Raw genomic sequence first — 23,406 nt, 5'->3', positions numbered from 1 at the left:
ATAGGGACCCAGACATAGAGAAGAGTCAGTGAGGTGACCATAAAAACATGGTGAATACCAATATGGCAGACGGACACTGAAACAGACAGACTCACTTTCCTCTCCGCTGGCGAGTGCGTTGAGCAGGTTGTCCACGGCGGCACACACTTCAGTGATGAGCTGGCGCTGCACGCTCTTGATCACGTTAAAGTCGGGGATGTTGTAGACGTGCGTGTTGTGTGGGGTGGAAGCCATTTGTCTCATCTCAGCCTCATCTGCTTCTTTGATGCCTTTTTATAATAAAGAAACAAAAAAAATCACCAAAATCATTCAGCAAAACATCTATGGACTGTCATAAAAATTTTGAAAATGTTCCACAAGCTCATATTAACTTCCACGGCCTGCCAAATATAGGAAGTTTACTCATTTATAGTTGAGAGTCAACACCAATAAATCCTATATACTCCTTGTAAATCCAGTACAGAATGTGAGAATGAGCAAAATTAACGTGAGCATACTTTTTTGAGGTCTTGGAGCTGTTAGGGAATGTCAAGAGCTAGCAATACTCCATAAACATACAAATCGAGGAAGAAGTTTATCATTTCTCTTTTCTCTTTTAAGAATATCCAGCTGGATTCAAACTGAGGCACTTTGTACTTTGCAGTGAGGAGCAGTGGGTCATATCGCCATTGGAAAACATTTGAGGAGAGAATATTTTTGAGTTGGAAACTATGACAACACAGCCAGTCTGTAAAATTCATTTAACACTTTGGACTGTTGGATTTTTGTCATTTGCTTTCAATCCTGTCAAAAAAAATGCTTGGGAAGAGGCACACACCAAGACCACACAGCATAGCGCTGGACAGAGGATCAAAAGACACAGATGTGTCCTTTAAAAAAAAATGCAGAGAGTAGCAACACATACTCAGACACACTTGCACTTGCTCTCTCTCTCTGTCTGTCTCTGTCTCTCTCTCTCTCTCTCTCTCTCTCTCTCTCTCTCTCTCTCTCTCTCTCTCTCTCTCACAGACACACACACAAACACATACTCAAGCAACTGTGCACACTTACCCAGGACAAATATCTCCACTCCACTGTTCCTGAGTTTTTTGGCGTAGCCTTCCACCGAGTCTTGTGACTTCCCATCCGTAATAATCATGGCCACTTTGGGAAACCCTTTCCTGGATCCAGCCGCTTCAGTGAAAGTGTTTTTCAGCAGAAAGTCCATGGCGTCACCTACACAAAAATTTCCAGATCGGACGCCACATTAGTGAGTACAACATTTTTGGTCGTTTATTTTAATTCTTTTTGTTCAAAAAACTATTGTCCACCAGAGTTACATTGCGATATAAACAAGTGGAAAGAGTATTTGTTTTCCCCTCATAAACTGTATGGAAAGTATTCGCTCAAGGTGGAGATCTCGAGTTTCGTGGTTATGAGAGAGCTGGAGGTCAGGCTTTGCCCTTGTAAGTAGATTTTGGCGGGCCTGCTTTGGGCTTGGCTGGGCCTCCAGATCAGCAGCCCAAAGGCAAAAACCACAAAGACAATGAGGGCCTGAGTCAGCAGCACAGACAGAAACACAACGTCTACCTTAAGACTAAGACAAAACCTAATATTGTGCTTAAAAATTCTGCAACTGCATTTCATAGCTAGTAGTCTTTGCTTTGTGCACGGGGTCTCTTGGTTGTAATATCTGTAAGTGTGAGCTGTAAGTGATGTTCTCCAACATGATTGATGTCCTGAGCAGATCAGTGCATGCATGATTTACCTGTCATGGTGTTGCCACCCTTGTAAGGCAGGTTGTTGATAGCCCGCAGCAGTTCGCCCCGTTTGGAGTACTGGTTGAGGTTGAACTCGGTCCTGGTGTCTGTGCTGTACTGAACCACACCAACTCTCGTCTTGTCCTCCCCAATGTCAAAGGCACTAGCCATGGCACCAATGAAGTTACGGATGTATTTGAAGTTCTCACGTCCAACACTCCAAGAGCCATCCACCAGGAAGACCAAATCAGCAATGGCGCCAACTGTGCATTCTGGGAAGAGAGAGAAGATTCAGAGTTAAGGCCCAGGAAAATTCCGGCATCTATTGGAAAGTCACTGAACCGGAACACGCTCAATTTTTTAGAAAGGGAAAAGCATGTCCAGTTCCTGTATATTTATAAGTCCCTTGTCAGCAACTGAATGTGAATGCACAAGTGGTCAAGGGAAAGTGATGTATGAAAGAAAGCCATGAAATATTCCACCTTGCGTTCCCATTTACAAAAGATACAAAATAAATCCATAAAAATAACTGGCCCCTCTGAGCTTGTTCTCTATCCACAGGCTTTGCTTTAAGGAGCCAGGTAAATCATTTAGCTCCTTCTGTGACTTTGTTGTACGCTCAGGACCTGCTAAGTCTTCACTGCACAGAGAGTTTACAACTTGAGCAATGAGCTTTCCAATATGTAATGACAGAGCTTTCAGAATGACATGTTACCAGGGCAGTAATGGGCGAGTCCGTCCCTGTTTACATACTACTCATCTCCATGACATTCTTTTGCACCTTAATCATCTACAGTTTGTTCTAGTTACGCCACTGCTGGATGGGCTGCCAGCGTGTTGCATGCAACTTTGTGATGACTGGGATTCACCAACTTCTTTCTCGCGCCTCCTGAGATCTGTCTATGAGTTCCGATTGGCTGGTTCACTGGGCAAGCTTGGCGAGATGGTGAAACTCGGCATTTGGGTTTTTTTCGGTGGGTCATTTCATTAATGCATTTTCCATGAGAAAAATGCGGGGGGTGTGGAGAGAAAAAAGAAAACAAAAAATGTGTTCAAGGGTTTTTCCACAAGAAAACCCAGAGCCGTCGGTGCGGAAGTCCACATATGAGGAGGCGGATTCGCTCTGCTTGGCGCTGGGAGATTATTTTCCGTCTCTCCTCCACCTCCTTCTCCATGCGTTGGAGGGGAAAGTGAGCGTAGGGTTACCCAAACATTCTGTCTCAACTGAGGGGGGTGGGGGGGGAGCGGCCAGTCGGAGGCGAAGGCGAAGAAGGAGGAGGAGGGGGCCACAGCAAACTGGAGGCCACAGCACACTTGTAAAGTGTGATCTGTAATGCTTTCCACTTCCCTCGGTGTTTAAGGGCTTTTAAGAGTTTATTTCACCCAGGCCCGGGGGTCCGCGATACAGCTGTTAACTCCCAGCCCAGCACCCTCCACTACTCGACGAGAGCGAATGGGGGAAAAAGCGCCCTCACATTTACAGCTTTACAACGAACGGCACGAGTGACTACACACACAGGCTAATCAACACAGTGACTAACTTTCTCAGGAATTACAACCCAAGTGCAACAGAAAGAATGATTAGGGTTAGGGTACAGACCATGGAAACTCCCAGTCAGAAATACCAACTGCATTCAAATGGAAAGATCCCAGAGACACAGATGAGTGGATAGAACTGGGGCACTGAGTTCAATGCTACATGTGCTTCTAAGAGCTAAAAATGCATCTACATGATGTAGGTTATAGAATTGGTGGTCTCTTAATCCCATAGTGAAATCTAACATTTAATTCCTATAATCAGTCACAATCAGATTGTATTCTGCTGAAGTTACTTATGTTGCTTTTAAAGACATCTCACAGCAATGCCTTCAAACTCAATGTAGAAGAAACCACTTACTGACTGCATCTGTGACCTGAGGTTTCCTGGTGCCTCCACCTGTGCCACTGGACTGGACTAAAATATAAGGAAAATAGTGAGTTTTAGGGTACATTTTTCTGTTGTAATATCCATTGTGTCATCACATTTATATTGAATACATTAGTGCCATACTAATTGCAAAAAGATCATCAAATACAACTCACTTGTGATCTGGCCAGAAATGGGTAAACTCTCCTCAGACCCAGAGAATGAAATAATGGTTACCATATAATTCATATCTGGGGTCAAGTCTGTGATGGCTGTTTTTGTGTAAGTTGGAGGAAGGTTCAATTCTCTGTCTGGTTCATCTGAAAAAAGGACACATAAAATGGCCTTTAAATCACTGCAATACACCCTAATTTGCAAAGACAAAATACAAGGGAATACAAAGGCAAACTGCCTGAAAATAGATACAAGTAAAAACAAGAATCCAGTTGTTGACATGTTATGAATTATGACATAATGCTGACATAAAGCTGAACTAAAACTGAACTAATCGTGTCATGGTTAGGTGTGGCTGATCTGACTCCTGGCCTCAAAACATACTCCCACAGATAAAACCTCTGGAGGGCTTTGGGAAGGGGGTCGTTCACTTACCTGATTCTGCAACTATTTGTAGTCTGTATCCCTGTACGCGTGTTTTTGATGGTCTCCATGACATTTCTACAGTGTTTTCATTTAGAATTTTAAACCTCAAATCTGAGGGTGGTACAACTGTAGAGAGAGGACATTGGAGGTGTTAATTATACATGCTTGTCTTAAAAATGTATTCTTAAGTAAAAAAAAAACACAAGACAAGTACAGAAGACAATAGGCTCCCAACGATCAACACTTCAGTAGTGAAGTTATCTTGTTCATTGTTGGGGAGTGTGACAGCAGAAATGGACGAAGGCCATGTAAGATGAGTGATGAGAGATGCTATGACAGGCGGCCATTTTGGTTCAAAATGACATCTGTTTGAGCTGTTGGACCATGGGGCCACATTGAACAACTCAAAGCACACACAGAACACAGAGGAGGTGCTCCACAGAGATCTTCACAGTGGCACGAAACACATGTAATGGCCTGACTGAGAACTTGCATGCTTGTGAAAGATGTCAGCCCAGCTTGGCTGGAATCCTGGTGTTGAACTGGTTGACAATGACAGTAGTTTTCTTTTCAACAAACACATGGTATCGATTCTACAATGGAGTCAGCAGGCTAGCCTGAGAGGAAGTAACTGAAGGCATTCCATGGCATGTTAGCCACTTAGCCTTATACCATCACTAGTCTCTACTCCATCTACTTCAGTACTGGATTCCATTGCAAACCTTTTAAAAGAATACACAAAGCCATGAATGACCTTGGTGTACATTCTTTTCATTACTACAGCATAATTATTTACATACTGCTAGGGAAACTCAGACACACAAACAATGAAACAGTACGGTACATCATGAAAAACATACATCAAAATAAAAAAGACAAATAAACATGGTGTCATGGTGACACCTGTCGTGTTCATCTGAACAGATTGTTGTATTATCATGCACATGTACATGAAAAGTTGTTTGGAACAACTTGTGGAACTGAAATTTCCATGTACAAGACAGACCACATGTAGAGAGAAACTTTTTGTAAAAATATTTTAAATGATATTCTTCTTGGGATCACAATCTATTTGTTCTATTAATGCTATGACCCCTACCTGGTTGTGAGCTTTCTAAAATTAAGTGATTTAAAATAATAACTGAAAACTTAATCTGATCAAACTAAGATAACGACCATCTTACTATTACATAGTAAACAAACAATAACTTTGGTTAGGATCAGATACAATGGAAAAACATCTCAAGTTGAAACTACACAGCTACATCCTGCCATCCTCCATATTTACACAAGAGCCTTGATAAGACAAACATGTGACTTGAAGAATATCATTTTAAAATATTATGGTGAAGCCATGGCTCAGGAAACACTGAATGTGCAAGAGCACAAAGAAAAACAGCCTGAGCAAAGGCTTGACCAGCAAACAGAACATCAATAATGAGGACCACCAACCTGGCAGATCAATTCAACCGTCATGATCACGATCACTCCTTTCCTTTTTGCTGATTGGGCCCCATCCCAACTATCCCACACACTCCCCATTGGGAGCCACTTTAATGCACACACACACACACACACACACACACACACACACACACACACACACACACACACTCACACACTCACACTCACACTCACACACACACTCACACACACACTACACACTGCACACTAATGAAATCACTCATTCCCCCTTGTCTCTTTAATGTGTGTGGTAGTGGTCTACTTAATTTGAATCTCACTCTTGCTTCATATTAAAGGCACGCTGTATTAGAGAACTGCATCTATTTTCCTAGGGCTGCTTCATTAGTAGCACATTTTTATCTCCATTTCTTATAGTTTGGCTGTGGAACTGTTCACAAGCAGCCAGAAGGCATAGCTCTGGTAGCTTGACTGAGAAAAGTGAATGACTTTGATGGGGGGCCATTTTTCTCTCTCTTTAGGAAGGCATGACTAAACCATGGTCTTCCACTTTGGTCATGAGGACCTCTGACTGGTCACGACCCAATAGGGCAAGAAGGTCAAAATCTAATTGAAACCATCTCAAGTGAGAGGATTTACTGACCACATACTGACATTAGATCACTGAATGTTGACTTGGCATATGGTTAGCAAGACAACTGCACAGAGAAGCAGGGGCCACAGAAGTCTAAAATATGCCTTCATTTTTTTTCTCCTCTCGACTTTTGGAAGTATGATGTGTGAGAGGCATATTTAGTCGCTTTGTTCCATGATGACAGAAGAGAGAGATGAGAGAGAAATCTGGCCCCCAGAAATGCAATCTTCTCCCCAAGATGAAAGTAGTTAAATGTTCCATTCTGTTTTCCACTCTGCAGCAGAAATACATAATGTTGTGTACTTGGAACAGTCTAGTTCCATTCTAGACCTTTGTGTTTCCAGTTGATCAATGCGAACAGTTAATGTGAATGTAAAAAGTAAATAATAATATTTTTGTATGAAAAACAAATGCCTGCAAAAAAACAATAAACATAGTGACATTTTGCTAAAAGCCTAAATCACTTGTTTGTGGAAAACATGAAGTCATACACTGATTTTAAAAAAAAACTTTTTTTTAAACTTTACCATACAAAATATGCAGTGACAGTGCTAGATATTATTCCAGTCCCTAGCAAGTGCACATGCATGAAACACAGACTCAAATTTTAATTAAACAAATACAAATTAAAGCATATCTGTAAGTTAAGGTATGCTAACATTTCTGAACCCTTTGAAAACATCAAAAAAAGAAACAAACAAATAAATAAATATTTCAGCATACACTGACTAACCAAACCATTGATTGCAATATTAATCAAAGGATTATTTTGAATCAAGGAGACATGAACCATGATACACAATTATTCACAACGTTGGTGGGGGGGGGGGGGGGGGGCAGTTCATTAAAAAAACACAGAGACGACCTTATTACAAGTAACAGTGTCATCATTAAAATCATTGACTATCTTGTAAATAAATCAATGTATATTCCAACAGAGAAAGGGAGGGGGAGGGGTGCTTGAAAGAAAGAAGGAAACCATCTTAGTGTGGCTAGGGAAGTTTACCTTGAGCGCCAACAGCAGATAGTACTACTGCTGCAATGATGGCAGCTGCTGCCAGAGACAGCCTGGTCTTCATATTTTCACCCTCTCACTACCCTCTGCCTCAGAAGCACATGAATGAATCTGCAAAAAGGACAAACAATGTCGAGATGTTATGCATATTCGCATAGAGAACACTAAACCCAGTTTTAGAGTGGTCACGAGGAACTAAACTAGTGGGACCCATGATTCAATAAGTATCTCACCAAAAAAATAAGTGGAATGCAAGATAGGTGGCACAGACGAAACTTTTAGCAGAAGGACATTTCTATGAATCCACAACAGAAGAGTCAAAACAAAAGTAAAAAGTGACTATGATTTATGCATTCAATATGCTATGCCATAAGGCCTAATAACGACCTCAAAAAATGCGCGCTGCTACGTTTCCAACGCGGCACCCAAAGTCCAACAATTTTATACACTGGTATAAGGGCGCCTCCTGGAGTATCCAAAAAAGTATGACTTGGTAAAGCTGGTCTCATTCCTTGGCAAGAAATAATCAATACCTATAGCCTAGATATGATGATACAACTATACCCACTTGAGAGCTAAAACAAAATGTTTTAAGTAGACGTGGCATAGTATAGCTAAAATGAAGGCTTTTTGCACCCAGGGTCAAGGGGGGAAAAAACCCTTCCCAAGTCACCCAATTTATCCAACTACCAAACTCAAGCAGAAAAATTACCAGGTGTTTCAGATAATCATTCATACCTGATTGTACCCGCAACTTAAAACAACGCGTTTTTGGTCAGACTGTTCCTTCGTCACTATTTCCAGGTTATCACAGGGCGCGGAAAAAACTCCAAACAAGTGTCCCACGCACCGACTAAAGCCTATTGGTAAATTTGGGGCAAATAAAAAGTCCGGTAATTTAGAACACAATATTTTCACCATAACTCCACGTGAGCTACTCCAGGCGATGAAAACGTCTTTCATTAAATTAATCAATATGGTAGTCCACTGGCGCGTAAAGTGAAATGGAAAATCCTTTAGCGCGTCAATTAATTGTGCATTTCAAATGCTACTTCTGGTCACTACTTCAAACACTACATCAGAAAGCAAGATTCCATTTCCAATATAACATTTCCTTCAAGAGAACTTTGACTTCAGGCAAAGAAATCACCCTCTGGATAGGCTACTTACCAGACGCAGATTATTTGTTTTTCTTCAAAACTGAAATGGATCATTAATGGTCATTTAAAATACCGCAATTAAATTGAAATGGAACCCTAACCTTCAGGAGAAACGTCTGTTCTTTTTCAGTATATGCTGTTTCTCAAGATGCCCCCGCTCTTCAAAGATGCCCAGACCGTGACCGTGATGGGAGGCTCGACCTCAGTGGAGGAGAGACTTTCGATCTGACGGATCACTCAGAGCTCCCGTTTCGGACGTCCCAGAAAGGAAGCCTCTTTCCAAATGGGAAGAACTTCTCCACAATCTGCTACTTAATAGGGGGCTGTCCCCGATTCTCGTTTTACTATCGTAAGCTCTTACGACACAAGGCCATTTTGGAGCTTCGCCACGAAATAAACTTTCTGGTGCGTGGGGATACACTCCTGGAAACAGCACATTTTCAGCATTCCTTTTGCGTGATGTTCATTACGACGTTGTAGCCACAGGTCTCTCTGTTCTTGGAAACTGATAGACAATCTCCAGTGGGCGTCTTGACAGTCCCTTGACAATTCTAAGAGTGGATTTTAAGAGAATTAGAGAAACATTTTAGTCCCACTAATCCTACAATTTATTAGCCTACACACTTTGTTACAATAAACGCAGACATTTAATTCCTAAAGTGCTGTCCATATTTCTGCTGTTGTAACACACTATGCTTGTCAAAAGCTAGGCCTATTGATTTTTTCTTGAAAAAAATAGATTTTCAAAAAAATACTGTAATTTATTTTTCAGTGTGACCACAATTTCAGTTATTTCTACTATTTCTAGTGTTTTCCTCTAGTCAACTTGACAATATTCCATTTTCAAGCCTGCGAAATATTTTAAGGCATTTGTAATGAAGAATTTTTGACCAAAGCATTACCAATAAAGATGTGCAGTAAAATTGCTGACGGGACTTTGAAGAATGAGACTGGATGTGCAGACGCGGTCACTTATGCCTGTTTCAACTCATAATTTGCGCAGGAACAAACTAAAAAGAAAAAATCAATAGGCCTAGCTTTTGACAAGCATATATGTGAATATGATATATTTTTCAGTTTGCCGCTGGTCATTTCTTTGAATATTCATGTTCAGTTTGAACAAAGCATTGTTTATAGTGCTGATTGCACCTAGCAATATCAACACCTAGCAATATCACAATAGCTGAAGAACCCATGTGGACCTACAAGTTGATAGTGTAGGCCTACAGTTAAGGCATGCCTTTGATCAATTAGGCTAGATTATCACCGATGACAGGTTAACACTGGTGACATTCTGCACCTGTGACAGTTACTTGTTGTTTCCCATACATAATGAATAATAGAAAATAAATGACAACAGTATAATTTGGTCTATTTTATGGTGGCGTTTAAACAGATTTATATTTAATTTAATATTTTAACTAGCATATGATGGTGTAGGTCCTTTCATAATTACCTGAGGACAAAAGTGTAATTTTTTCTCTGCAAGTATAGACTACAGCATATGTGTTGCTAAAATGAACATTCTTTTTCCTCTCTAAATAGATAGATAGAGCTGGAACATGAGCTGTCATATGTTTATTCTGGAACAGCTGGTGACATCAGGATTCATTGTGTCAAGATTAAAGTCAATTAAAGATGTATAGTGGTTTGTGTCTTGCCTTTTTTTTTGATTGTCAGTTGTGTTGTATTATTTAAAAGTTTAGATGTGTCATAGCAAATGTATTTTTTTTTTTAGAAGAAGAATGCCCATTTATGTTAGGATCTGAGCAATGAGACTTTTATTAGGGACGGAGGAATGGCGGCATCTGGAGGAAAGGAGCGTAGACGTTTGTCTGTTGATCATGAGCTTCAGGCGGTTGGCAACAACTGGACTGTGACAGAGAATGTCTAATAAAGGGAGAACCGCCACTCTCGGGAAACTTCCGGTTTCTGAACTGGTTGCAGTTCCTGTTCTGGTTCCACATGAGGGCGCTCACGAATAAGTGCAGGCAGAGCCGTATATACGGCTCTGAGTGCAGGAGGTCTATGGAGCTGTACCCCTCAAATCCACTTTTCTCGGGATGTAATTTTTTGCCCAGAAATTTGAATGTTGCATGCGAAAGAGGGGACAGAAAAAATACACACCGCTGAGTATTATATTTTTTGAGTCACTTTTTGTTCTAAAAAGCCTTTCAAATGCGTCAATGACGTCATTCATTAGCAGAAAGCTAGTGTGTTGTGAGCAACAACGACCCAACCTGTAAGAAATCGAAAGGACGTAAGTACTCGTTCAATAAACTTTTCACCTATAATCCATAGTGAGCTTGCAGAAACCAAAATCAAATCTTCGATTTTTAAACGACAACCAGGTGAAAGAGACTAATTTAGCCGTCTAGCTCCATAGACCCCCATTGTTTTTGCACTTATTCGTGATCGCCCCTAGCGGAACTGCAACAGATTGAATGTACAATGGAGTTAATAGGGAGTGATCCGGCTCTCCGTAAACGGGCTCTGACTGTGAATGGTAGTTCCGTGATTCTAGCGAAATTAGCGAGTGTTCAGCGAAAATAAGACTTCCGGTCGAGCCGAATTTGCTAAATAAAAGTCGCGTAATACACAACATGTTCTAGACCTGTTTTCTAGCCGATTTTGTCTTTGCAGGTACGCAAATCCGTACATAATTGCTCAAGTTCAATTGACCTGTCGTAATAAAATGGAGAATTTTTAACATGTCGTTATTCTGAATGTATTTAGTGTCTGCACGTTGTTCCTTTTTTCCTAACGTAGCCTACTGATTCACTTGGTGCAACACCCAACCGGGTCTGTGTAGACACTAATTACATTCAGAATAGCGGCAGGTTCAAACCCACTTGGCTCCACAGAAAACAAACGAGCTCCTTTCGTGAAATTAACCATAAGAGTTCACACAATTCAGACCCATGACAGCTCTATTTAAATTGAAATATTTTTTAAAAGGATTTATACAATGTCCATATTATTTTTTACACAGGACACAAGACCAGTGATCAAATTCAATTCAAGTCAAGTCGGCTTTTATTGTCAATTTCTTTACATGCACTGGTCATACAAAGAATTGAAATTTCCTTACTTTCCCATGCAGACATAGACATGCTTTAAATACAGACATAGACATACTATAGACATAGCCATAGACAATAAACATTAAATTAAAGTGCAAGACTGAAATATAGAACATGTATGTATCAAAATAGAAATATAGGACATATATATAAAAAAAATAGAGGTAGTTGTGTTGTATATTTATATAGTCTTAACAGTTACATGAAGTTTAAACTTGTGCTTGTGTGACCTGTATATTTACATTGATATGCAGTATGCAGTAATTTCAAGTATATCAGGCTTGATGTGAAGCAGCAACACGTTAGGCTGCGCAGTCACAGTGCAGTTCCACAGGGCGGTGTTGGGGGGGGGGGGTTAGGGTAGACAGGATCCTAGTTTCCTAGGTTCCTGGCTGGCTGGTGGGGGGGGGGGGGGGGGCTGTCAGTGATGGGAGAGTGGGTAGAGTGTTCAGCATCCTGATTGCTTGGTGGATGAAGCTACTTGCCAGTCTGGTGGTGCGGGAGCGGAGGCTCCTGTACCGCTTTCCAGAGGGCAGGAGGCTGAACAGTTCGTGTGCAGGGTGGGTTGTATCCCACAAATGTCTAATAAAAAGAAGCTAAACAAATGTGGCAAATGTTTTGTTGAAACATTTTATTTTTCTTCATTTCATTTGCAATACATTTTTAATAGGTTTAAGAATGTGTAATTCTATTTCATGAGTAGTTTCATTGTTTCCTTATCAACAATCAGTTGTTTGTTTAGGCCTATTTAGGCTACACATAAGTACTGAAGAATTAATGATACAATTCTGCATTATTGAAGAGTTTAGAAAACACAGGTATTAATTAAGCTGATGTTTTAACCCCATGTTAAGGGTATTATATCAATACTTTCGTTAATCCACACAACTTAAGTCATACATTTGTGGTCATCTTGTGTAGATGCTTGGTCAATGAAGATGACCACACTCAGGCACTGGAGTCGTAGCTCTCATCCTGCGGCGCATCCTTCAGGGACATCACAGCTGGAAGACACATGCATGTGTCCATGAATTGGTGTTCCCCTGTGATATATTATTGATTTAAGATCATAGGTCACATCAGTTGACTAATATTGCATTGTATAAGACTGGGTGTATGACACAGATTTCTTAATTACTGTTTTACCTGCCCTGAGGATGATTACAAAATTTCAGGAATGTGTGTGAAACGTATGGTTTCTTTACTTGCAACCACTTTTAAATGCAAGGTTACCTAGATGGATAGATGAAACATCCTGCTAATGCTAAAATATTGTACTATTATATTATGTTTCTGTCTAATGGCCTACCTCTGACCACAGTTGCGGCACACCAAGTGCTGGATAACAACATCTACATTTAAAATGGCTTGAGTTACAATATTGAACCAGCAATTATTCATATGGTTTTCGAATCTGTTACAAGCATGATAGGACAGATTTGGGGGAAAGTTTCCTTTTTAAATAAGCCTACACACTGACCTTTCTTGCTTCTCATTTAATCCATACAGTCTCTGTGGGTGTGCTTATCTGTTTAGAAGAATGCCCATTTATGTTAGGATCTGAGCAATGAGACTTTTATTACGACGCTCTTTCAAACACAGGAACTGAAAGAACAGCAGTGACACTCCAACGACGCGAGCTGGTTCTTCAGTTAACATTAGGCGATGATTCCTTTCTTTTACTGTCTATGGATGATTCCCACGGTTCATTAGCCTAGAAATCTAGACGCACCCTAGCGGCAGCAAATTAATTTGCTCAGCCTGTACTATACATGTCAATGATATAGGATGGCCCGCCAGGCTACATGTCAATGATATAGGATGGCCCGCCAGGCTAACGGTTCATTGTATAGGAAAAAGATCAATGATACTTTTTCTGTGCTAGACTGTGCATTATCGACCTTTAACAACACTATATGTTGTAATGTCTGTCTCTGTTACTAGTCAGCCGGTGGTAAAAAAGAAGCAGGTTAGGTTTGCTAGCATGGAGGATGACGATGATAACGATGATCAAGAGGAGCATACACTGTTTGACAAGAGGAAAGACGTCAGGAAAGGTTTTAAAAGTATGATAAAAAGTAATGTGAACAAGAAGCTAGCGAGTGCGGGATTCGATAGCGTTAAAATAATAAGTGGTGGTCGGGGAGCCAACGACCCCGGGGTTTGTGGACGCTGGATGATCACTTTAACACTTTGTGCATCTTTCCTTGGACTGGTAAGTAGGCTAAACATGCTCCGTTTACATTGTAATTCAATTCCAATGTTGAGCTAGAGTTGTACGCAGAAACAGCCTACGCAACACAGCGCGGAAATTGTGAACCTTTGCGGTAGAATAGAAATAAGGACCTGCGTGTAACACGTAAATAAGCAGATGACACAATGTTGGACGTAGTTCGTTCTATTTTAGTCTTCCTATAAGTCATACAATACAATTCCGTTACTTTCTTAAGTAATAATAATAATAATCTTTATTTATATAGCACTTTTCAAAACAAAGTTACAAAGTGCTGTATAATATCAACATAAATGAAAATGCAAATAAGACATAATAATATAACAATCAAATAATATATGCTAATTAGAGCCCGACCGATAAAGGATTTTGAAGGCCTATACTGATACAAATATTTGTTGATTTAAAAATCCGATATTCCGATATATCGGCTGATATATATATATATATATAATATATTTTCAGAAACGCGCAACAAAACATTAACAGATTTCCCTAACATTAGTTATTTGTAGTTATTTATGAGTATTGACTAAAATAATATGATAATGCATTTCAAAAACAAACTTTTTTAACTTTTTAAATAATATTGTCACAGTGGAACAGAGGAACATCGAAATATATTAAAGTTCTGATAAATAAAATGTATAAAAATAGAAACTTAACAAGTTTCATAAATATAACTTTGAACTAAGACTTAACAATTACAAAAAATAATGATGATATTATTACTATCATCATCATTTGTATTATCATTAAACAAGATAAAGGTCACTCTTAAATGTTTGAGTGTGCGTGTGTAATTAGTCCCTATTGCCTTATAAGCTACCTTATAATTACAATGTCAGCTTGCTTATCCCTTTACCTGCACTTTTAAAATTATTTCCATCAAGCTACATCAAACCATTTTCAATCATCAGTTGCTGCCTGTCTTCTAAAATCTACTATTTAGTGATCTAAATCCATTGTGTAACTCTGCTGTGGCTGAACGACAGTCTGAAGCGCACACTTGGCATCATTGGATTTCACACACATGTAAAAAGAAAAGCTAACTTTTATGCACAAGCTACGTTTGATACTTTTTCTCTATGTCAATGTTCACTCCTCTCACGTCTAATTTACATTTTACAATGCAGGGACTGTAACTACAGATATACTAGTAATACATCATTACTTTATTTAGGAAGAATAAGTTCGTTGTGGTTTCCAAGCTCATTAATGTTAACGTTAGCGGTCTTCCACTGATATTCATAGCATTAGCTAGCTTTGTGGTTAGCTAGTCTATGATGAGCCCTAATTTAGCAATGGATAAAGGTCATACTGCAAATTGTAAAACATACGCTTTCAAAATAACAGGCCGGGGAGAGATGATACGTCTCACTGCTATAACTGTCACATCTTCAGTCACATTGTCAACAGTTAAAAGGACACAACACTACGTAACGTAGGCTAATTACTAGCTAATTCCGCTTCACTCTCGGCTTATTTAACAGCAGCAAAACTGGACATTGTTTTCACGAATTTTGTCATGCTTATTTGAGTTAAGAGAACTGATGGGCATGTTCTTTTAATTGTTATTTCAAGCAATGTATGTCTCGTGACCAAATCACCATGAACACACTTCACTGATGATCTCACTCGCGGATAACTGGTTCTCTCTGCCCGACTCTGGCTGGATCAGCAGGTTGCAGGATGTGTGGCGCGTTATACACGAGTGTTGCCAGCAGGGACGGTGTAGAGTGGCCTCTGGAGGACAAACTATACAACGCCAACACTCATGACATGGTTGAAGGGTGTTTCGTCCGTTTTTATTTTATTTTTAAAATATTCATTTATCGACCATTATAAATGCCGATACCGATAGGTTGGAAAATGCCTAATATCGGCCGATAGATCGGTCGGGCTCTAATACTAATTCAATTAGAACTTAACATAAATTTGAAAAAGGAAAATAAACTTACACTGAAATAAAACTTACTGAAATAAAACTTAACACTGAAATAAAACTTAATAAACTTAACACAAAATGAAGTATATTACTTAAACAAAACTAAGAGGCTTGCTTGTAAAGATGAGTTTTAAGGAGGCATTTAAAAGAGCATACTGACTTGGCTGACCTGATTTCATCAGGCAGGTCATTCCAGAGCCTAGGTGCCCTGACACTAAATGCTCTCTCCCCTTTAGTTTTGAGATTGACCTTAGGAATAGTTAGGAAACCACTACCAGATGATCTCAAAGTACGCACAGGTGTATAAGGTAGGGCCTACTAGGAGATCAGATATGTAGTTGGGAGACAGGCCATGTAGAGCTTTAAAAGTAATCAGAAGAATCTTAAAATCAATTCCAAAGCTTACTGGGAGCCAGTGCACTGAGGCTAAAACAGGAGTAATGTGATTACAGTACTTTGTCTTAATAAGAAGCCGGGCAGCTGAATTCTGAACAGTTTGAATAGATTTTTGGTTCAGACAAGAAAAATGACTATTGCAGTAATCCAGGCGTGAAGAAATAAATGCATGTATAATAGTCTCAGTGTCTTTAAAAGTTAAGATGGAACTAATCTTGGAAATATTTCTGAGGTGATAGAAACAAGACTTTTATGCACAAGCTACGTTTTGCACAAGAAAAAAAAAACTCCTGTTTTTCGCGCCCTACCTGGCATGTCTCCGCGACCCAGTAGAGAAACGCTGGTTTAAGGGAAACAAATTATTGAAGACTTCAACACTCACCAGCCCCATTACAAAAAGGCAAAGACCACATTATATTTTTGCCCATTTTCCAAATCACAGTGAATGCAGCCAGAATATTATAATGCCCTGGCTCCTGTTACAACGGGCCAGTAGGCTACAGGGAACCCGCGACGTCCTCTATTTTCACCTGTTGCTGCAGCCGTCATGTCGGGATCTGGGGGTGTCTCAATGAGTTTCACATTCCTGTGCCGGCTTGCTAGGTGCTTGCTCAGATTTGAGGTGGAATTTTTCGCTATAGACAACATTTTTCTTCCCACGAAGAGTGTACAGTGTTAATGTTTTTTTCTTAATGTCTGAACTGCAATGAATTAAATGCTCCATGTTCACGCTCTCTCCTGCACTCCATGTCTTGCACACTTATGTCTGTTGTTTACATCTATATCACGCAGCTATAGCCTACATCATTGTCACGAGTTAGTCTCACAAAATCCATATGGCAAAATCCCAAATTCTTTTACTGTCTATGGCAAAATCACGGGTTAGTAACGCAGTAACGCAGGCTGCTTGCAGGAAAGTAAAAGTAATCTAATTACTGTTTTTGCAATTGTATTCCCTTACTTTACTCATTACTTGAAAAAAGTAATTGGATTACAGTAACGCCTTACTTCTAACGCGTTACTGCCCATCACTGCTTTTTAGACACAGGTAAGACAATGGTGGTTGTATCAGTATAACAATTGACACAGAAATGGATGGAAGGCCTGAAAGTGGCTCATTATGTTTGTTGTCTTGTAGGTGGTAATGTCCTGATCCTGAACATCTGGGGCAGCCAGGCAGGGCTTCACATGCAGGCCTTGCACTTCAGCTTCGCCGCAGGGGCCTTCGTCTCGCCCATCATCGCCAAGCTGGTGTTTGGCAAGGACCACGCCAAGGCGGCCAACGACACAGTGGAGGCTTCCTCGCCCCTCGCCGATAGAGTGGCCCAGACCCTGAGCTCGGCGCTGCACATCTCACAGGGGCCCATGTACGCGTACTTTGTGATCGGGGCCTTGATCCTGCTCATCTCTCTGGCCTTCTTCATCCCCTACTCCTGCGGCACGCCCTCCAGAGACAGATCGCGCTCGGAATCCGGGGCGCCCCTGGTTGCTAAGCAACACACCACCCTCGTCTGTCTCCTCGCCATCTTCTTTTTCTGGTACGTGGGCGCCGAGGTGGCGTACGGCTCCTTCATCTTCACCTACGCGAAGGACTACGCGCGCATGAACCAGGCCGAGGCGGCGGGCCTCAACTCGCTGTTCTGGGGCACGTTCGCCGCCACCCGCGGGCTGGCCATCTTCTTTGCGGCCTGCATGTACCCTGGCACCATGATCCTGCTCAACTTGGTGGGCTGCACCTTGTCGTCGCTGCTGCTCACCCTCTTCAACACGAGCAGCCTGGCGCTGTGGTCCTGCACGGCGCTCTACGGCGCCTCCATGGCCACCACCTTCCCCAGCGGCCTCTCTTGGCTGGAGCAGTACACGGCGGTGACGGGCCGCGCGGCAGCGGTCTTTGTGGTGGGGGCAGCGCTGGGCGAGATGGTGCTGCCCGCCGTAAAATTCAGAGGCTAAATGTGCGCAGGTACAGCAGGGTTATGGACAGATGTGGTCATTGTACGTGCATGCATGTGTTTGGTGTGGATGCAGGATGTGTGTATTAGCTTGTCTCAGCTCCTGCTTATGTGTGTCTCTCTCTCTAGATGAAACACGTGGAGGAGCGATTTGGGAAGGACGCCAACAAGGAAGTCCTGCTCATGTGCATTGGCATCACGTCCGCTGTGGGCCGTCTCATTTTCTGCAGGGTGGCTGACTATGTGCCGGGGGTCAACAAGGTGTACCTGCAGGTAATGACATGTTCCTCTCTCCAGCTGCCACTGCATTTCGATTTAGAAACTGGAGCTGCTTCTGTTGAGGGTCTGAGTATGTAGATTGTGACCCGTTGGCAGCCCAGTGACTTTAGGATCTTAGACTGAAATTCAAATGGAAGTGGTTATAAACGTGATTTAACATACCCCCCCCTCCTGGTGATTGGCTTGATGTCCATGATGATCCCGCTCTGCAACGTCTTCGGCGGGCTGATCGCTGTGTGCCTGCTGAAAGTAATTGTGGTGAATAATTACTTAATATTAACTTAGACTGGCAAACTTCAGGAACACTCAGGAATCAGGTTTATTCTGTTACAAGCAGAGAGGGTAAAAATGGTCTATGGATCAACCTCTCTCTCTTCTTCAGTTCTCCATGTTCTTCTAACAAACAATGCAAGTTAGTCACTTTTGTATGGGTTAAACAAAGAAAGAATTGGCGGCAAAACAAGCCCACGTGGTTGTTTCTCCAGATGGCATCAGACACACCTACTCACACCTACACAATCTGATCAGCATGAGGAGAGATATCCTATACATCAGAAATATCACTTATAGAACGTTCCAAACATTCTTACAATTAAATCATTACAATCATACTGATTGATTGTCTCGTTAATTGTACTGAGACTATTACAATGATACCAAACATGAATACATTTACATTTCATGACATGGATACAGTATAGCAAGGTAACATCCTTTGTCTTGTGGATCTGATAGCCCTTGGAACCAGTACATTAGCATTTCATTGGGGGAGGGGAGGGTGTCTGTGTTTAATTCCAAGAGGGGCCACATGGCTTACTAAAAGTAGTTTTGAAACCCTAAAATAATTGCTATCACTGCTCATGGGCCTGTTTGATGGCTGCTTCATCTGCATCATGGCGCCCATCGCCTTTGAGCTGGTCGGCCCACAGGACGTGTCCCAGGCCATCGGCTTCCTGTTGGGCATGATGTCCGTGCCCATGACCGTAGGGCCACCCATCGCAGGTACGTTAGGCCTGCTCCAGCTGATAATGGAGGAGCATGAGGAAACCCCTGAATGCTCTTGCTAATCTACGTTTTGCTGATTTTTGTTCTTTTAGCTATGAGCTTCTAAGCAACAAACACTAAATTCATTGTTTGAATGATTGACTGCATGGGAGTTGGCTGTGAAGACAGTAGCCGGATATTTAAATATTAGATACACTGCTACAAAGAAAAATGCTAATGCAAGCCCAGTATGCTGCAGTGCTCTTGCGTAGGTTGTGAGGTGAGAAATTCTGTTCTCACAGTGCCAGGGTTCCTACGCAGTATGGAAAACCTGGAAAAGTATGGAATTTCATTTGAGCAATTTCCAGGTCTGGATAAGTATGGAAAAAAGAAACAAGGGTATGGAGAAATATTTGTGTTTCCAGACTATTGCATCTACAGTACTAAGCTTAATCACTTCACTCAGGTCATAATGAACCATTCCTACTGAGTAGGAACTGAGTACTGTGTAGCTTAACTGTCAGTCCACATCATCAAGATAGAATTGAATGGGGGTCCTCAGAAAAAAATCTCTCACAGAAGGGGACTTTGGTACCAAAACCCCTGTTCTATACACATGCCCTATTGTGCACTGGTATGTTTGCGTAGCTCTGCTATTTTCTGCTAAAACACTGGTAGACTTTTTTGATTTTGTAAAAGTTACCAAAACATGGATACTGCATTATATGATAAACTTTTATTGCAAACAAATAATACTGATTACGGTGAGGCCTCTGCCAGCAGTGCACTAGTCTCCAACATACATGTATGTAGGCTATGCTGTATCTACAGAGAACTAAAAATGTGAGTGCACCTTCCAACACAGCACTTCCCCAATGAAAAGTATCCAACAATGGGCAAGTGTTTTCTGAGGGCTAACAAGTTAATAATAAACATTATTATACAGCTCTTCAAATGCTAATAGAACACTCCATTGACAATGTCTAGAATATGGTCAGAAAAATCTACCGAGAAGTTTTAAGTATGGAAAAAGTATGGAATTTTGAGATGGAAAATGTGTAGGAACCCTGCAGTGCCCTCTGCTGGCTGTTGCCTGACAGTGAATCTCAAGGCACCCAAGGGAGAGTTTTATGTTCATTTAGGACGGGCCATGGCTTAGTAAGGTAGATGACTGTTGTAGAATAGACATCCTTATAACTGAGGTAACAAGCTAGCAGCTTTACAGTTGGCTTAGTGTCTTAAAGAAAAGCAGAAAAGCCGATGTACTACCTCGGAGAACAGCATGCCAGCATTCTTACTCACTGGCTTGTAATAAGCACAATTATATGTACAGTTAGAAATGCACTGCATATGCTAACAGTGGAATGTGAATGCACAGGCAGCGATTCTTCCTGTGAGCGCTAGTTTAATTAGGCTAACGTCTTGCCTGTGTCACAGACACATGGCAGAGTGAGAGGGAGCAAGGCCAGGTCATGTGCAAACGGTTAACACTGTCCTGCTGGACAAGTGGGCTATTTTTCTCACTGGAATTCCAGAGAGAGGAATTTAATATAGGTTGAGTGGAACGTCAATGACAGGGATAAGTAAATGAAAGAGACAAGCTGTCTCCATAGAGACATGTCATGGGGCTCATCAGTGGCTCTACTCAAAGGGCTGTAGGGCTCTTTGTGTGTGTGTGTGTGTGTGTGTGTGTGTGTGTGTGTGTGTGTGTGTGTGTGTGAATCTGTAGATGATGGAGGGGGTTGGCAGGATGGTGCTCATATATTCTGATATCCTGTTTTAAATAAACTCTGTGGACTTCCCCCATGCTCCCACTGACAGGTTACCTGAGGGACCGGCTGATGAGCTACGACGTGGCCTTCTACCTGGCAGGTATCCCCCCCCCCCCCCCTCATCGGCGGGGCCATGCTGTGCCTCATCCCCTGGGTGGAGCGCCGGCGTAAGGCCCGCCTGGCCAAAGAGGCCAAGGAGAGTCCGCAGAAGATGCTGGAGAAGAGGAGCAGCAGCGGAGGCCAGGGAGATGTGAGGAGCGCCGAGCCCGAGTCTGCCATCTAACACACGTCTGTGTTCCGCCAAGAAATCACACACACTGACATATATACATATACATATACATACATACATATGTGTATGTTTGATTATGAATATGTATATATATGTATAGACACGGGGCATTCTTAAGAGTGAAAGGCTGTATGGTTTTATATAATGCCAAGCATGAGTGATTTGTGTTTACCAGTGTATGCCTACTCAGTGTATTTGAGGGAGAAAGAAACGTCTTTAAGCACCAAAACATATCAACGAAAAAGCCGAAGTGTGCATTGTTAATATGAATGTGATCTTTGTGAGCTATGCATAGGACCGTGGTTTTCTATCAATCTTCCAACTGTCGAATGACCTTGAGGTTGTAAGGTGGAAATGAGAAAAACTTTAATTTTTTTACAAGGGAAGAATACATTCTTTACCAAGGTGCTTTTTAAATGTTTAACAAGCGCTTATCTGACCATGGAAATGGCACGTCCTTGGCTGAGAAGCATTGGCCTTTGAGTTGTATGAGGTGAATAATGCTGTAACTGGCACGAGCCTCGCTTTAGTTTCTATATTTAATGAATTTTACTATCCCTAAATGTCATTTTTATGAAATAGTGCATGCTTAGGTTTTTCTAAAAAAAAAAAAGCTTTAAAGAATTAAAGAATTGACTTAAAAATGTAGCCAAAGAAATTGACCTGCAATTCCCTCCGGTTACAGGTCTGAAGTGCTAACCAGTAGGCCACGGCTGCCCAGACCTGGTGCATGTATTCATTGATGCGCTTGGTTTGATTGGTTGACCACTAAAGGTGTGTTCATACAGCTATCCTTTGACGTTTATTAAAGGACATCCTCTTATTGTTTTTTTTCTTTTTCAGCAGTTTTAATATTGATTTGTTGTATTCCATACACAATGCAAGGGTTGGCAAACTGCAAAATACAAACGTTTGTAAAAAAGTAATGTAATGTCTCTACCCTGGCCCTTGTGTTTGATTCAATGTCCCACTGAACTATTTCAGTATTTGACATCATTGTTATGTTCAGAATGTGAATTATTGTGTCATACTTTGGTTTAGCCAGTGCAGAAACAGAAATTAATTGATCTAGGTGTTCTCTGTTGTTTTTGTTATGTTTTTTTGTTGTGTGATTGAAATCAAACTGCGCATTCTCTTCCTCCACACATTTTCAGCTGCTTTTGAAAGTATTAGAAATGTATTTTGAATATTTATGCAATATATAAATCTACACCAGAGTACCTTATCCATTTTAGTATTTAGTTTTAAGGTTTTTACTGAAATATTTTGGGATGGCTGCCTGTATATGTATGAATTCATGAGGCAAGCCCCAAAATGATCACCCAGAATAAAATGACTTGAGTACCTTGAATTCATATGAAGACCTGTACCTGTAACAGCTAAAGTGATCTCTGATTTGGGTCATCCCCATCTGTTCAAAAAATTAATATCATTAAAATCATTCTGAATTGTGTTGCAGTGGGAGAATATGTTCATTCATTTTTGACAGAAGGATGCTTTACCCCCTTCTTTCATCTCTGTGATGCAAATGAAACTGGATGATGCATTTGGAAGTAATAAGGCCAAAAAATTGAATATTGTCAAGCTGACTAGAGGAAAACACTAGAAATAGTAGACATCACTGAAATTGTGGTCACACTGAAAAATAAATGACAGTATTCTTTGTGTACCATCACACTTACTGTGTGCTTACGTATGTCATTGGGTTCGTTTACAATGTTCTTTGTACATCACGATAGCAGACACTTGACCATGAATTTCTATTTTCCTTCTAAAAAAAATGACTGGAAACCATTGCTCAACACAAATATTTTATATATATATATATATATATATATATATATATATATATATATATGTGTGTGTGTGTGTGTGTGTGAATATATATATGAGAATATATATATGATATATTTTTCAGTTTGCCACTGGTCATTTCTTTGAATATTCATGTTCAGTTTGAACAAAGCGTTGTTTATTGTGCTGATTGCTCAACA

At 40.9% G+C, this 23,406-nt stretch overlaps 2 protein-coding genes across 7 annotated transcripts in view; one reads left to right on the top strand and one right to left on the bottom strand.

Moving 5' to 3' along the window:
* Positions 1 to 8,743, bottom strand: part of col12a1b (collagen, type XII, alpha 1b) — a 72,468-nt gene extending 63,725 nt beyond the window's left edge. For 4 of the 5 annotated variants that reach the window (XM_042094599.1, XM_042094600.1, XM_042094601.1 and 1 more), the window contains exons 1-8: positions 8,578 to 8,743; positions 7,308 to 7,427; positions 4,255 to 4,371; positions 3,822 to 3,965; positions 3,637 to 3,693; positions 1,748 to 2,011; positions 1,051 to 1,215; positions 96 to 269 (exon numbers count right to left, since the gene is read on the bottom strand). In XM_042094599.1, coding sequence (XP_041950533.1) covers positions 96 to 269; positions 1,051 to 1,215; positions 1,748 to 2,011; positions 3,637 to 3,693; positions 3,822 to 3,965; positions 4,255 to 4,371; positions 7,308 to 7,380 — 994 coding nt within the window. In that variant the 5' untranslated portion in view covers positions 7,381 to 7,427; positions 8,578 to 8,743. The remainder of the gene's footprint in view (positions 1 to 95; positions 270 to 1,050; positions 1,216 to 1,747; positions 2,012 to 3,636; positions 3,694 to 3,821; positions 3,966 to 4,254; positions 4,372 to 7,307; positions 7,428 to 8,577) is intronic. The other variant, XM_042094603.1, reaches the window with a different exon arrangement.
* A 4,484-nt stretch (positions 8,744 to 13,227) lies between these two features.
* LOC121711242 (sodium-dependent glucose transporter 1-like) lies at positions 13,228 to 22,012 on the top strand. 2 transcript variants are annotated; one of them, XM_042094645.1, is made up of 4 exons: positions 13,228 to 13,774; positions 17,275 to 18,088; positions 18,215 to 18,358; positions 21,170 to 22,012. In XM_042094645.1, exon 2 carries the CDS (start codon positions 17,325 to 17,327, stop codon positions 18,084 to 18,086), a length of 762 nt encoding a protein of 253 aa, XP_041950579.1. In that variant the 5' UTR covers positions 13,228 to 13,774; positions 17,275 to 17,324; the 3' UTR covers positions 18,087 to 18,088; positions 18,215 to 18,358; positions 21,170 to 22,012. The 2 variants fall into 2 exon arrangements, with proteins under 2 accessions (XP_041950579.1, XP_041950578.1); XM_042094644.1 differs by having other exon boundaries at positions 17,275 to 18,096.
* Positions 22,013 to 23,406: the final 1,394 nt, after the last annotated feature.

This window comes from Alosa sapidissima, chromosome 6 (genome assembly GCF_018492685.1).
Source record: "Alosa sapidissima isolate fAloSap1 chromosome 6, fAloSap1.pri, whole genome shotgun sequence".
NCBI lineage: Eukaryota > Metazoa > Chordata > Actinopteri > Clupeiformes > Clupeidae > Alosa > Alosa sapidissima.
This window is presented reverse-complemented; position numbering and strand designations above follow the sequence as displayed.

Coding starts and splice junctions, on each gene's coding strand:
- LOC121711242 (XM_042094645.1), top strand. CDS start 17,325: ATGCAGGCCTTGCACTTCAGCTTCGCCGCAGGGGCCTTCGTCTCGCCC.